This window comes from Pongo abelii, chromosome 6 (assembly GCF_028885655.2).
Source record: "Pongo abelii isolate AG06213 chromosome 6, NHGRI_mPonAbe1-v2.0_pri, whole genome shotgun sequence".
NCBI classification, from domain to species: domain Eukaryota; kingdom Metazoa; phylum Chordata; class Mammalia; order Primates; family Hominidae; genus Pongo; species Pongo abelii.
The window spans coordinates 104,952,255-104,965,769 of NC_071991.2; the positions used below are offsets into that span (position 1 = coordinate 104,952,255).

A 13,515-nucleotide genomic window follows, 5' to 3' on the forward strand; every position below is an offset into this window, starting at 1 on the left:
GCAAACCCAAAGGAATTCTAAGTATCCAGTTTAAAGGGTTTCAACTAAGTATAATCTAACTTGGGGGTGTCTGCCATTGTGATGACCACTGCCAGTACTACAAGCAGGGATCTTGGGAGCCATTCAGTCTCAGCCTCTCACAGGCCCAATAGGGTTGGCACCTTATGCAAAGCCAAATGGCACAGGAAAATCACATGCCGTACAGGACAAAATCTGTTCTTGGCCAGTAGCTGTGGCCGAGATTACTTAGCACAGTGGTTGTGCCCTTGAACCCTGGCTTAGAGTCCCAAATTTCAGGTGACCAAATCATTTTTATATCAACATCTGACATTTAAAAGTATTTATACAGGGTTTGAATTATGAAAGGCCTTATGCTAACATCTTATCGCTGGGCTTCCACCCATTCTGAGGAAAGATAGGAATAAATAAAGAATATACTATCTTATTTTCCTAACTGGATTGTGGACTCCAAGGGCAGGGGCACATCTTAAACCATTTTTCGTTTTTCAGCATCGGACTCGGGGTTAACTTGCAATCAGAATCCAAACGTCTTTGCCAAATGAAGCCCTAACCTCATTTTAGTCTAGGCATGCAAGGACACTTACATACCTTCATAAAAGAAAATAATCCTCCTGAAGTGCAATGTCAACTGTGGCAAAGCACAACAGATTCATGCTTTCTCAGATTTTTTTTTTTTTGAGACGGAGGTTTTGCTCTTGTTGCCCAGGCTGGAGTGTAATGGCGTGATCTCGGCTCACTGCAACCTCCGCCTCCTGGGTTCAAGCAATTCTCCTGCCTCAGCCTTCTGAGTAGTTGGGATTACAGGCATGTGCCACCACACCCGGCTAAATTTTTTTTTTTATATTAGAGACGGGGTTTCTCCATGTTGGTCAGGCTGGTCTGGAACTCCCGACCTCAGGTGATCTGCCCGCCTCGGCCTCCCAAAGTGCTGGGATTACAGGCGTGAGCCACTCTTGGGTCAATAGCTGTGATTTGCCTCTGAAAAACTTTCAAAAAAAAAAAAAAGAGTCTCGCTCTGTCTCCCAGACTGGAGTACAGTGGCATGATCTTGGCTCACTGCAACCTCCACTTCCTGGGTTCAAGCTATTCTCCTGCCTCTGCCTCCTGAGTAGCTGGGACTACAGGCGTGCACCACCATGCCCAGCTAATTTTTGTATTTTTAGTAGAGATGGGGTTTCACCATGTTGGCCAGGATGGTCTCGATCTCTTCACCTTGTGATCCGCCCACCTTGGCCTCCCAAAGTGCTGGGATTACAGGTGTGAGCCACCGCGCCCGGCCTTCCTCTGAAAATCTTTCTAATGGAACATCTCCCAGAACCAGTTATACTGAGGGTCCCGAGATCTGCTATAACATCACCATCCTTTCAACCCAGAGATATGTGTTTGTGGCCCATTCATTTGGCCCTCACCACATCCTGCCTTGTATTCCTAGTTTATCTTTTTATTGTCTTTGTTCTCCCCCTACATTCCAGGCTCTCGAGTGGCAGGTTTGAGGAGTACAGCATTGTGGTTAAGAGCATGAACTGCGGACTGAGGTTGTAAATACTGCCTTCTCCACACATGTTATGTGACCCTGGGTAATCAGGAAACTGAGTCACGTCTTCCACATCTGTAAGAAGAGGTAATGGTTATAAATACAGGACTGCTTTTGAGATAAAATAATTACAAAATGCTTAGAAGAGCATCTGGTCTATAGCAAGCATTCAATAAATAAATTGTTTTTATTATCACTTTTCGTGTCCCTACAAGTGTCTGGTAGTCTTCTGCTAAGAGTGATGCTTGATCGTATTTCCATTGGATAAAGGGGAAAAACATATGTTCTGGTTATATGTTTATTTATATGTATTTGCCAATAACATCATGATTATTCAAAAATTTGAAGTTTAGAATATTAATTCCTCAACCTTTAGGATTTTAAAACATGTAATTTCCTTAGTGCCTGGGGTTTTCAAAACCAAGACCTTAGGATTTCAAAAGTAAAACTTGGGTGTATGTTTTTCAAAAAACAGATCCTTTCCAGGCACTTAAGGTATGTTTCATTTTTCTTGTTTGGGGAATATTCTCATAATGAATCAGGAAGCTGCTTAGGCAAACCATGGATAACTTTAATGGTGATCCGTAGACCATCCATTCTATGATGTGTTCCTTGAAAAAACTATCCCATGATGAAAAATTCTATATCCTTATCTTGAAGATTAAAAACAAGTGTCAGCATATTACCGACTCAGAAGAGTTCTGCAGGAATAACTTGTTTTATATTGTTTTTATCCAGTTGTATGCCAAACTCATTTGACCACGGGATCTTTTTTTAGTGGAAGTCAATGCCAGTGACACCCAAGAGAAATAATGAGAAAGGCTTGGGAAAACCACTACATTAATCGATTTTTGAGATTAGGAAGAACTTAGATAACTTATAAATAACTTAAATAACTTAGTACCTTAAGAGTTTATGTTGTTTAGATTTTAGGAATACATTTCCATTATCATTTGGTAAAATTTAGTCATCTTCCAGAAAGCTAAAAGTTACCCGAGTCACCTGGGTCCTCACCTCTCAAATTCGGGTAGGTATCAGAATCACCTGGAAGGTTTATAAAAAACAGATTGCTTCTCTACTCTCCTCCCATCCCCAGATTCTGATTCAGTAGGTCTGGGTGGGGCCCAGAACTATTTTTATTTCTAACAAGTTCCCAGGAGATACTGATGTTCAGAGTCATGAGACCCTGTTTTGTGGAGCACTGACTGTTACTTTCCCAGCTGTTTCTGCCCGCTTTCTGTATATTAGAGAAAAAAAGAGAGCGTGTGTGTGTGTGTGTGTGTGTGTGTATGCATGTGTCTGTTGTGTGTGTGTGAGAGATGGAGAAAGAGATACCCTTCAAAAGATGGAGCTGGAGCAGAATCACGACTTTGGAAGTTCACCAGTGTAGGCTGATGCACAAATCTCAGGACCTACATAACAGAGGAATAAGTGATGCCACTTGTAATAAAACTTACCTTGTCTACCCCTGCCCTACAGGGCCCAGCCAGTGGTCAGGGTGAGGCAGCCCTCTGGGGCCTACTCACCCCTGTCTCCCTTAGGCTTGACACAACTGAGGCAGAGTTGCATATGCTTGTAGTTTGCTTAGACAATTATTTCTTTCCCATAGATGATGCAAAGGTATACCTTTGTTCAGTCCTAAACATTAGGTTTTTGCTGGATTCATGCTCAGGTCAAGGGATGCATGCATACGTTGATTTATTTTTAATTTCTCTGATCATTTTTCATTTATTTCATTGCTAAAGGCATGTCTTGCTCCCATTCTGTCATAGGCATCTTTAAGGGGAAAACAGCCCAATCCTGAAAGACTTAAAAGGCAGATAAGGCTTCCCTCTTTATCTGGCAGAGGGAAATTAGCCTGGGCAAGAGTTCCAATGAGCCAGCAGAGCTTCGGCTCTCTCCAGAAGTCAACAACCAGTTCAGCCAAACTGACCAACATTCCTTTCTCCCAACTGAAAAGTAAACCATCAAATTTCACAGATGACTGGATTGCCATGTCATTATTGAAGAAGTTGGGCCTGACTCTCCAGGAGAGCACCAAATAACTAGTCTCAAATGCACCAGGTTTTGATTTCAAGCTGAAGCCCCTGGTCATGTGCTTCCTTCCCTGGCTATTGAATTTCCAGAATTGCTTCTCTTGGAGTCACCTAAGAGGCAGGCACCAGAAGGCCCACATTTTACAACCTTGTAAAAAGACCCCCTCCACTTCAAGAATATTTTCAGTGAAACTCCCACACTCATGTGGCTGAAGCAGAAAGGTCATTTCACACTTGACAAGTTAGTAAAACTTCATGGACACTAATGTATGGAGGAGATTCTCCCATCATCTCACACACCCACCAGGATCTGAAAAACTGTGAACTGACTATTCAGGCTGCAGCTGACGAGGTCCAGTGGGTTCCTTCTCTCTTAAGAGAAAGGAATCAGAATCCAAATGACCTGCATAAAGCAGTCTTACTTTAAGAAATGGGATTACTTGGCAGAGAATCAGAAACTTTCTCTTGGAAAGGAGAGCATATATAGCAAAAGTTGTTGCCTAATCTTTAAGATGAACAAATCATCAAGATGATGAAGAATAGTATTTTTTAAATGAGATAATCATTTTAACAAGCCATAATAATTTGACTTTCATCTGTAAACACACTCTCTGTTCTGTGGCCAGTAGGCTTCCTCTATTTTTACTAAGTTTTCTTATCATTTCAAACATAATTGTTAAGAGGTAGGTAAATGAAAGCTATTGTACCGATTTTAAAGATACTAAGGTCCAGAGGAAAACACTAGCAAGTCAATGCCAGAATGGGAAATAGTCTATGTACCCATTTATCACACAGATCTAACTGCCTGCTTCCTTTACATCCTTCCCTCTCCTCCTCCAGACCTTCCTGTGCCCACTGAACAAAGTCTACCCTTAATGGCCTAGCACTGAAGGCTTCACACAATCTGGTGAAAGCAAATCTCTCCATGACTCTCCAGCTAAGACTGTTTCCCGAGGGCACCTCCCAGAGCCATGCTGCTTCATGTTGTCTGTATTGTCCTTTAGCTTGGATGATAATTTCCTCTCTAAATACCAGCTGTCAATGAGGAGCCCCCAGGCTTGTGGAAACAGCTGGGACACAGGGCCACATGGGCCCGGCTTCAGATCCCAGTTCTTTCCTCACTCCAGATAAGCCTTTGGGCAAATCCCTTAACCTCTCTGAGTCTGAGATTAGTCAACTGTGAAATGGAGATGCTACTTACCCCCATAGGTTCTTTGTTGCAAGGATAAAATTAAGAATACTTATATAATATGCCTAAAAGTGCTTGGCACTCAGCACGTTCTCTGTAGATGGCCACTAGAGCTAATCTTTTCTGCAAACCCTTCTCTAATGACTCCATTTCCTACTGATCTTGCCCTCTTCTGACAACTGAAAAGTTTGTGCCACTTACGTTCTGCTATCTTGTTACTTCATGTACCCCATGTCCCCAAATAGCCTGCAAGTGGCAGAACAGTATCAGCTGTTCTCTCTGTGTCCACTCCCCACTCTACACCATTGGTCACTCAGTATTGGGCTGATTATCCTTTTTGTTGGAAACTTAAATTTGCCTTGGGACAGAGAAAGTGCTACACCCTAAAATTCAGTTAATGGGGTTCTCTTCTGCTGTGGACCTTGCCTCAAAGCAACATGGGACTCAGGATCTGCTGCAATGCCAAGAATTTTACTGATACTTTACTTAGGCATTTCTATTTACTAAAAGCAAGGGCAATTTAAATAATTTTTATTTCTTACATGGGATTTTCTTTTTTCTGACATTCTCTTCTATCCTTTTCCCTTTTTGGCCTCAGTAATATAACTTCAATTTTGGAATGAAAGTTGGGGATGAATATAATTTTACCTGCAGAAATGAGCTGCCTGTCTAGCACAGGAGTCATCAAGTTTTAATGTAAAAGTTGGAATAGTAAATCCAGCTTTCAGGCCATTCTGTCTCTGTCATGGTGACTTGACTGTGGCACTGCTGCCCACAAGTAGCCAGGGAAAATACATAAACAAGTGGGTGTAAAACTTTATTAACTACTATGGGCAGGGGGCTGGATTTGGCCTCTGCCTGTGGTCTGCCCAGCTCTGGTCTAGCCTACCTCTTCTGAGAACATTCTGTAATTAGGATTACATAAGACAAGACTTCACTCTACTGACAACAGTATTTACAGTTCTCTAAAGAATCGAATGAAGTCTGATTTTCTGAGTCACAATGGAAATATTAAGGTGGGTGGTTGTGAAAGAAATCCCAACATTAGAAAAGAGAGGCATTCTAAAGATTAATGTCTGGGCAAAAGAACACACTGTGTTTTTCTACTAAAAAACACAGAATGAGAAACAAGCACGATGGGGAAGTGGCCACTACATGGAGCCTCTTGCCTATGCCCCACATTTACGGTTTGCCTGGGTTTAGAGACACTGCCCTTTTCCAAGAGCCAGAGGCCCCAAATGGAAACTCTACCCTTCCTTTTTGCTATCCATGAATCAACAGAAAGATTCCTCCTGTGACCCTTTGGCTCCTGAGGAGGACAGTGCAGCGCTCCAGGGCTCTTTTCTCCAGCACGTTCATGGTGGGTGGATGAGATTCCCTCTCCATCCCAGCACAGTGGTGGGCTTGTTCAGGCTTGGCACCATCGACCAACAGCCCCAGCCCGCCTGGACAATAGGAACATTCAACAATCTGTAAGTTGGAGGCTCAACTCATTTGTCTTTTACATAACTACATTCTTTTTTTCCATAAGGAGAATACTTAGCTAGGACTTAAATCTTTCTATAAGCATATTGTTAGCTAGTTGGCACCAGAAAGTCTAAATTTATGCCCTCTAACAAACCAATTCAACTGAAAACATATTTGTCAAGCAATTACATAACTGGAGAAAAGAGCTGCTGTTCTTTTTGCATAGTTCCATCTAATTTTGAATGACACCTCTTCTTGTCCCTGCTGATCTCTGGGCCCATCCCTTCCGAAATCCCCTGTCCTCCTGTTTCTATTCGTGAATGCATTCCAGCACAAACATAAGCAAGAGCCTTGTCTGCCTCTGCATCTTGGCCCCTGCCTTCACAGGCCACACTGGTCCTACTCCTGTTGCCACCCTGTCCGCACCAGGTCCCATAGCTGGTCATGAATCAATCCCCCATTGTCCACTCAAATCAATTCTCACTCTCTCTGGGTGCTTTGTAGGTTATGAGCTTTCTCCAAAGAGTGCTAAAAGCATTGAGGACCCAACACATTCTCTGTTTGACAGACTGCCTTAAGCACTGTGGGACATTTATTATTATTGGCTCCTGCATACCAAGTGCCTATAGCAATGACCTCATTATGGTGATGACCCAAAATATTCCCCTCCTCCCAAATTTCCAAATGTCCCCACCCCAGCTCAGCCACTGTGGGCACAAAGGAGAGATAGTGTCTACTTTAACACCCCAAAGAAAGATGCCCTAACATTTTATATCTTTTTTTTTTTTTTTTTTTGAGACAGAGTCTTGCTCTGTCGCCCAGGCTGGAGTGCAGTGGCACGATCTCTGCTCACTGCAACCTCTGCCTCCTGGGTTCAAGTGATTCTCATGCCTTAGCCTCCCAAGTAGCTGGGATTATAGGTGTGCGCCACCTCACCTGATTAATTTTTGTATTTTTAGTAGAGATGGGGTTTCACCATGTTGGTCAGGCTGGTGTCAAACTCCTGACCTCAAGTGATCCACCCGCCTTGGCCTCCCAAAGTGTTGGGATTACAGGCGTGAGCTACCATGCCCGGCTAACATTTTATAACTTTGAATTGCCAAAGTTTGCAATGAGGTCAGCTGCCTTCACCCCAGATTTTAACACTTTGGGGAAAGGGGCTCTCTGGTCTTCGATGAAAAAACAAAACTAAAGATATGGTTGGAGAGATGACAATGTAGTGGGAAAACAAGGGGAAAATGGAACACCTAGATCTAGAACCTGGAAGTATCTCTTAGGGTATTTTCACTTTTGCTCACTTGGAGCTTCCAATACTTCCAGAGGGCTTGAAACCAACTTTTTCTTGCTGGTGTGAGCTGACTGGGTATCATTAGGGTCACAAATATGAATGATGTATACATATAAATGCAGAGAGGATTGGAAAGATTCCTCTCAAGCTGAGTAAAAAGAGGAGTATACTGGGTGAGGAGATGAGAAGGGACTTTGTTTTCTTCTAATACAGGAGTACCAATTGCTTGAAGTGAATGCGGGCAGCCTGGCTCCAGGACCTACACTCTTGGCTATGGGATCTCTTCATCTGTCTGCATCCCTGCTGCTCTCGTGCCACCGGGATTGGCCAGCACAATGGGCAAACCATAAAGCCATGTGATCTTTGTAGTTTCTCCATTAACTAAATTTCTATGATTATCTTACAGAAAAAAAGGAAATGCCAAAGGGAGAAGTAAAAAGGAACAGACATATCCAGTTTCAATACATTCTCCTTAAACAAACCAGGTTTCCTTGCAGAATAGTTAGTTTGTTTTTTATCGCTTGTTTGCTTTTCCTGATGAAAAGTTTCTTACGTAATGAGCTGACCTTTCTTCTGGATAAAATGAACAAAGAAGTTGGTGAACAATGATGCCATGAATCTCACTCTTTGCAGAGTTTCTAAGACAGGATCTAACTTTTGACCCAAACAAATTGACAAGGTTCCTATAATCCCTGGCAGATTTAGAGGCGAAGTTTAAAGAAAAGATAAAAGGGTAAGGAGTAAAGTTATAAGGACCACATGAACAATTCTCTGATTGACTCTGACTCTGGGTAGCAGGCCTTTCCTGCTAACAAAGCTAAGATGGAGCCAAAGGTCAGAAGGCTTTGGCAGAGAAAGCTATTTTGCCAATGACACATGCTGACAGAATCAGGGTATGAGCAACTATAGAGCCATTATCTGGAAAAAATAAAGCCTTGGGGCATTACAAGTTTGAGGAATTTAACAGAGTAGTGATTAGAGCCCTGGAAAAAACAGATTTTAAGCAGAGTTTTACTTTCAAGAGACATCCTGGAGAAACTGGTCCACTGGATTTCAATACATTCTAATGGAAGAGGGGATGTCAGATCTCATTAAGAACCAAATTTGGAGAATGATGAAAGAAAAGTACCTGTTTATTGACATAGCAAACATTATCCCCACTGTGAAACAAACCTTAATCTAAGAGGTCCATACAAACCCTTCTGGCTAAGCCTCAACTTAAAAAACAAATCATATCTAATTTGTTCTGGTCTTGCCCACTGACCTTTTTCTGCTGTTAAGGAACACACGGGTTTGCACCCTGAAGGAACACAGTTTCTAGGTTCCTGACCTTCTATAGGAGATATTGAATGAGTTGCCAACTTGAAGATCTGTATTATTTCTTGCTGTAGTTGTGTCCAAAAAAAGAAAACGGTCATTTTAAAAATTTAAGAGTCCTGGCCAGGCACAGTGCCTCACGCCTGTAATTCTAGAACTTTGGGAGGCCGAGGCGGGCGAATCATGAAGTCAGGAGTTTGAGACCAGCCTGACCAATGTGGTGAAACCCCATCTCTACTAAAAATACAAAAATTAGCCGGGCATGGTGGCACCTGCCTGTAACCCCAGTTATTTGGGAGGCTGAGGCAGGAGAATCGCTTGAACCCGGGAGGTGGAGGTTGCAGTGAGCTGAGATTGTGCCACCGCACTCCAGCCTGGATGACAGAGCGAGACTCCGTCTCAAAAAAAAAAAAAAAAAAAAATTTAAGAGTCCAACAGAGACCTGTAATTTCAGATGTGCAACAAATATACCAAAGAGCACATAAGAAACTACAGAAAATTTTTATCCATAATGATCAGTTACAAACAGGGAAAAAAATCAAGTAGGAAAGAATATAAAAACGGAGTTGCAACAGCCTATTCAATCTTTTCCATATTTTGACTTTAAGATCTGAAAAATAATTTTCCAGGTAAAAAAAATTGCAATACCTTAAAAATCAAGCAATCCTTATGATTCACATAATTTTAACAAGTTTTTGTTCATAAGAAAATGTTTCCATCTTTTTTTTTTTTTTTTTGTCTTGTTTAATCATAAGCTTAGGTGAAAATCTGGGTTTTATTCACATGAAACTGACTTGGAGCCCCTAAGCTTGGAGCCCTTTGTTGTGCACGAAGTCTCCATGACATTGCCCTCCAGTTTTCACTGGTGGGGATGTTATCTTACGCACATACGCCAAGAGCTTAAACTGTCAGCAGAGTCTAGTTGATCCACTGAATCCAGTGATCTTACTAGGATAACCATTTACCTCTTCTTGTGCCATCAAGGAAGTTGGCCACAAAATACTGTTCAGAGGGGATAAAAAGTCACTTTGCCAAACATACGGTTCACATGGTCCCACTTTGGTTAAAGGTATTTTAAAAAGCAGCTCTGTGTGTATTTGTGGTGAGTGTGTGTGTGTGTTTACAGACACACAGAAACAAACTTTACCCCAGGGTGTGGGGCCGGGAGAGTATGCACATCCACTCTTGACTACCTATACTTATGGGCAGGGCTAGATTTGTTAGATTGTTTTTTAAACAATCAGTGTTAATTTCTTTTGCAATTAAATACAGGTTCTTATAGACACGTTAATTTGTACTGTTTTATATAATTTACAGAAGGCTCTTGTAGAACCCCCGTTCCCTCCACTCTCTGATCAAGTCAATGCGAGAACGTCCACAACTCACCTCGGCACTCCATGTCGGGGTCTCCCCAGAAGAGTTCCTGGCACTCGCTGCAGGTGCGGCCTCCAAACCCAGGCATGCACTGGCACTGCCCCGTGAACTGCGGCCAGAACACAGATCTTGGTCAAGCAGGCTTCAGGCCAGAAGCCAGTTGTCATTTTTTTTTTCTAGCTGCCAGTTAGAAGCGGGAATGAACTGTTTACCTGAGAAGGTCTCCATTGACTAGGAAAAGGGACTCCCACTTCAATCGTAGGTGTCGAGAGCCCCATGCCAACATCTAACTGCTCTTTTGCAACAGGGCTTGGAAAGGTCTGTGGCATGTTATTATTTACATATTTCCTCACTTTTATCCTCACAGATCAGCCACAATCCTGGGCCACCTTTGACTTGCCTGACTTAGGGAGTATGTCCTCCTTAGCATGTGTCAGGAAACAACAGCACTTTTTACAATGCTGGGTATGGCTAATTGGTTCAAGTTGAGAAGCTAAGAAAAGAGTCTGCTTCAGCGGCCAGGTACTGAAGAGAATTAGCACACCCTTGTCTATTGTTATGTGAGTCTGCATCTGCAGCTGGGACCCTCTATTGAAATGCTATGGATGTGTCTGATGGGGACTCTGTGCACAGTTATGTAGACCCAGCCAAGGGGTACAAATGAGAGCTAAGATCCAGGCCATACTGTGTTTCAAGCTGTGTGCCCTGGTGCCTTGCTCTAACTGGGGCAAAGTCACCATGGGCTGACACCTGAGCTCATAAAAGCATCATCCCCAGCAGCAGCCCCTCACCTCATTGCAAGATGGCCCGAAGGAATGAGCAGCATTGCAGTTGCATGGGTCACAGCCAGTGCCACTGGCCAGCTGCCAGGTATTGGGCGCACAGCGGTCACAGTTCTGCCCGATCACATTAGGAAGACACAAGCACTGACCAGTGGCTTTGTTGCACTGGCAGTCAGAGCCATTACAGTGCTCTTGCACAGTGCCCAGGTAATTACAGACACACTCTGAAAAAGAACATCACATTTACTTATTGTCATACTCCCACATACACAGGCATGCAGATGTTAGCCACATCTAAACGCTAAGATGTTCCCACTTCAGATCTTGACTTTGAAATGCAAAGAAGGAAAGAAATGGAGGTGATTCAAAAATAAAACTAAAATTACTGTTTAGAAGTTCTCATGATGTCTTACACAGTTCTGACATTTCCCAAATACACACAATGACACATTTCACCTAAAAGTATGTTCAAAATACACAGATTTGACAAGATGCTGCTGAGTCATTTCAAAATTGAAGGCTTAACTGGAAATAATAAAAAAAAATATGCCAGTGGGAATTGAGATATCTAATAATTTCAAACTCTTGGCAGAGAATAGCCGTAATAAACGTGTCGGACATAGCAGGTAAAAGCCCTTTAAGCTACTAAGGCTTTTAAGGAATCCAGTCCTGCTGGTCCCTAGCATTCCACGCATGTTTGTATAAACAAAGCCAGGAGCCTGGGGGCTGTGCAGCTGCAGCAGGAGGAAATGCTAGTTGATCTTGGTAAGAGAGAAATAAAGAGGTCCAAAAGAGAGATGTTAGAGATGCTACTACTTCTCTTCCTTAAGCTGGAAGGCTCTATTCCATCAATGCCACTAGAAAAGGTGGGACCACAGTGGGTATTTAGGATTTCGAAGTCCATCCAACCAGCAAGTTCATGGGCAGAGCACACCATCAATACCCTCTACTGGATGCCATTTATCATGGGGACAGCTACATGGTTTTTCTTTTCTGTTCTCTCTCCCAGGCACTGAATCACATCTTGAGACCTCACTCCTGCCAGAAAATGTGGATGTAAAGAAAAAAATAAAAATGACTGGGTGCAATGGCTCACACCTGTAATCCCAGCACTTTGGAAGGCCGAGGCGGGTGGATCACCTGAGGTCAGGAGTTCGAGACCAACCTGACCAACATGGTGAAACTCCGTCTCTATTAAAAATACAAAAATTACCTGGGCGTGGTGGGGGGTGCCTGTAATCCCACCTACTCGGGAGGCTGAGGCATGAGAATCACTTGAACTCTGGAGGCGGAGGTTGTAGTGAGCTGAGATCATGCCACTGCACTCCAGTCTGGGTGATAGAGTGAGACTCTGTCTCAAAAAAAAAAAAAAAAAAATTTGGTCTTATCTTTCTTTAGTTGAAAGTGAAATGTTACCTCTCTGAACAAATGTTTTCCCAAGTGAAATAAATACAGGAAGAATAAAATCTGCTGATAATGAAAAAAAGGTGGAAGTCATTCTAAGGAGCGGGCAGAATAAATGTGCATCTTACTTCGACAGTCCTGCCGGAGGGCATCACCATAGTATCCAAACCGGCAGAACTGACAGTGTTCCCCTTCCGTGTGGTACAGGCACTTGAGACACCTCCCAGTCTCCTTGTCACAGGCTTCTGGGTCTGTCGCGTCAATGTTGTTGTGACACTGGCAAGGCTGACATGACCCCCCAACTTCTGATGGATTGCCAAAGTATCCTGAGGCACAGTCGTCACATCTAGAACCTGTCACCCGATAAAACCAAGCACAAGATGTTTAGCTTATTGACTGAAAGCTCACCAGTGCACCGACACTCATGCCTAGAATGAGCTGATCGTGGCAGTGCTTCATCTTCGCTGTGCTATTTACAGAGCCCAGGGTGATCGCATCTGAAGGGGAAAGAATAGGCTTTGAGCTGTGAGAGGAAGGCAGTATTACTTTCAGTGGCAAAAACCACAGTAACTTTTGCACCAATCTAACATTTTGTAGTCTCTAACAGTGCTGCGGCTGCCTCAGAGGCCACAGCGGGTATGGACAGTTAGGTCCTAGCACATGAGACTTTAGCTTCTGAGCACATGGGGGTGGAGCAGGTTGGGAGCAAACTAACAATGTAAAGTGTAGCTTCATGTAAAAATCCTAATCCAAGGATTACATTTTTTTAAGACATGGGGCCTTGCTTTATCACCCAAGTTGGAATGCAGTGACATGATAATAGCTCACTGCAGCCCTGAATTCCTGGGCTCAAGGAATTCTCCCGCCTCAGCTTTCCAAGCAGCTGGAACTACAGGTTTGCGGCACTACACCTGACTAATTTTGCAAATTTTTTTTTTTTTTTTTTTTGGAGAGATGATGTCTCGCCATCTTGCCCACGCTGGTCTCTAACTCCTGGGCTCAAGCAATCCTCCTGCCTCAGCCTCCCAAAGTGCTGGAACTACAGGAATGAGCCACCACACCCGGCCTAATTCAAGAATTACAGAAAGTGGGCCGGGTGCGGC

At 43.2% G+C, this 13,515-nt stretch overlaps 1 protein-coding gene and 1 long non-coding RNA gene across 3 annotated transcripts in view; one reads left to right on the forward strand and one right to left on the reverse strand.

Annotated features, from left to right (window-relative positions):
• The window catches only part of LAMB1 (laminin subunit beta 1), a 79,402-nt gene that overhangs the window by 17,168 nt on the left and 48,719 nt on the right, over positions 1-13,515 (reverse strand). For both annotated transcript variants that reach the window (XM_009243142.4, XM_063726116.1), the window contains 3 exons: positions 12,541-12,765; positions 11,018-11,232; positions 10,239-10,335 (listed from right to left, as the gene is read on the reverse strand). In XM_009243142.4, the coding sequence (XP_009241417.3) occupies positions 10,239-10,335; positions 11,018-11,232; positions 12,541-12,765 (537 nt within the window). The remainder of the gene's footprint in view (positions 1-10,238; positions 10,336-11,017; positions 11,233-12,540; positions 12,766-13,515) is intronic.
• Positions 10,331-12,543, forward strand: LOC129060445 (uncharacterized). Its single transcript, XR_010140906.1, has 3 exons — positions 10,331-10,484; positions 10,594-10,748; positions 12,018-12,543. It is a non-coding gene; the product is annotated as an uncharacterized LOC129060445 (long non-coding RNA).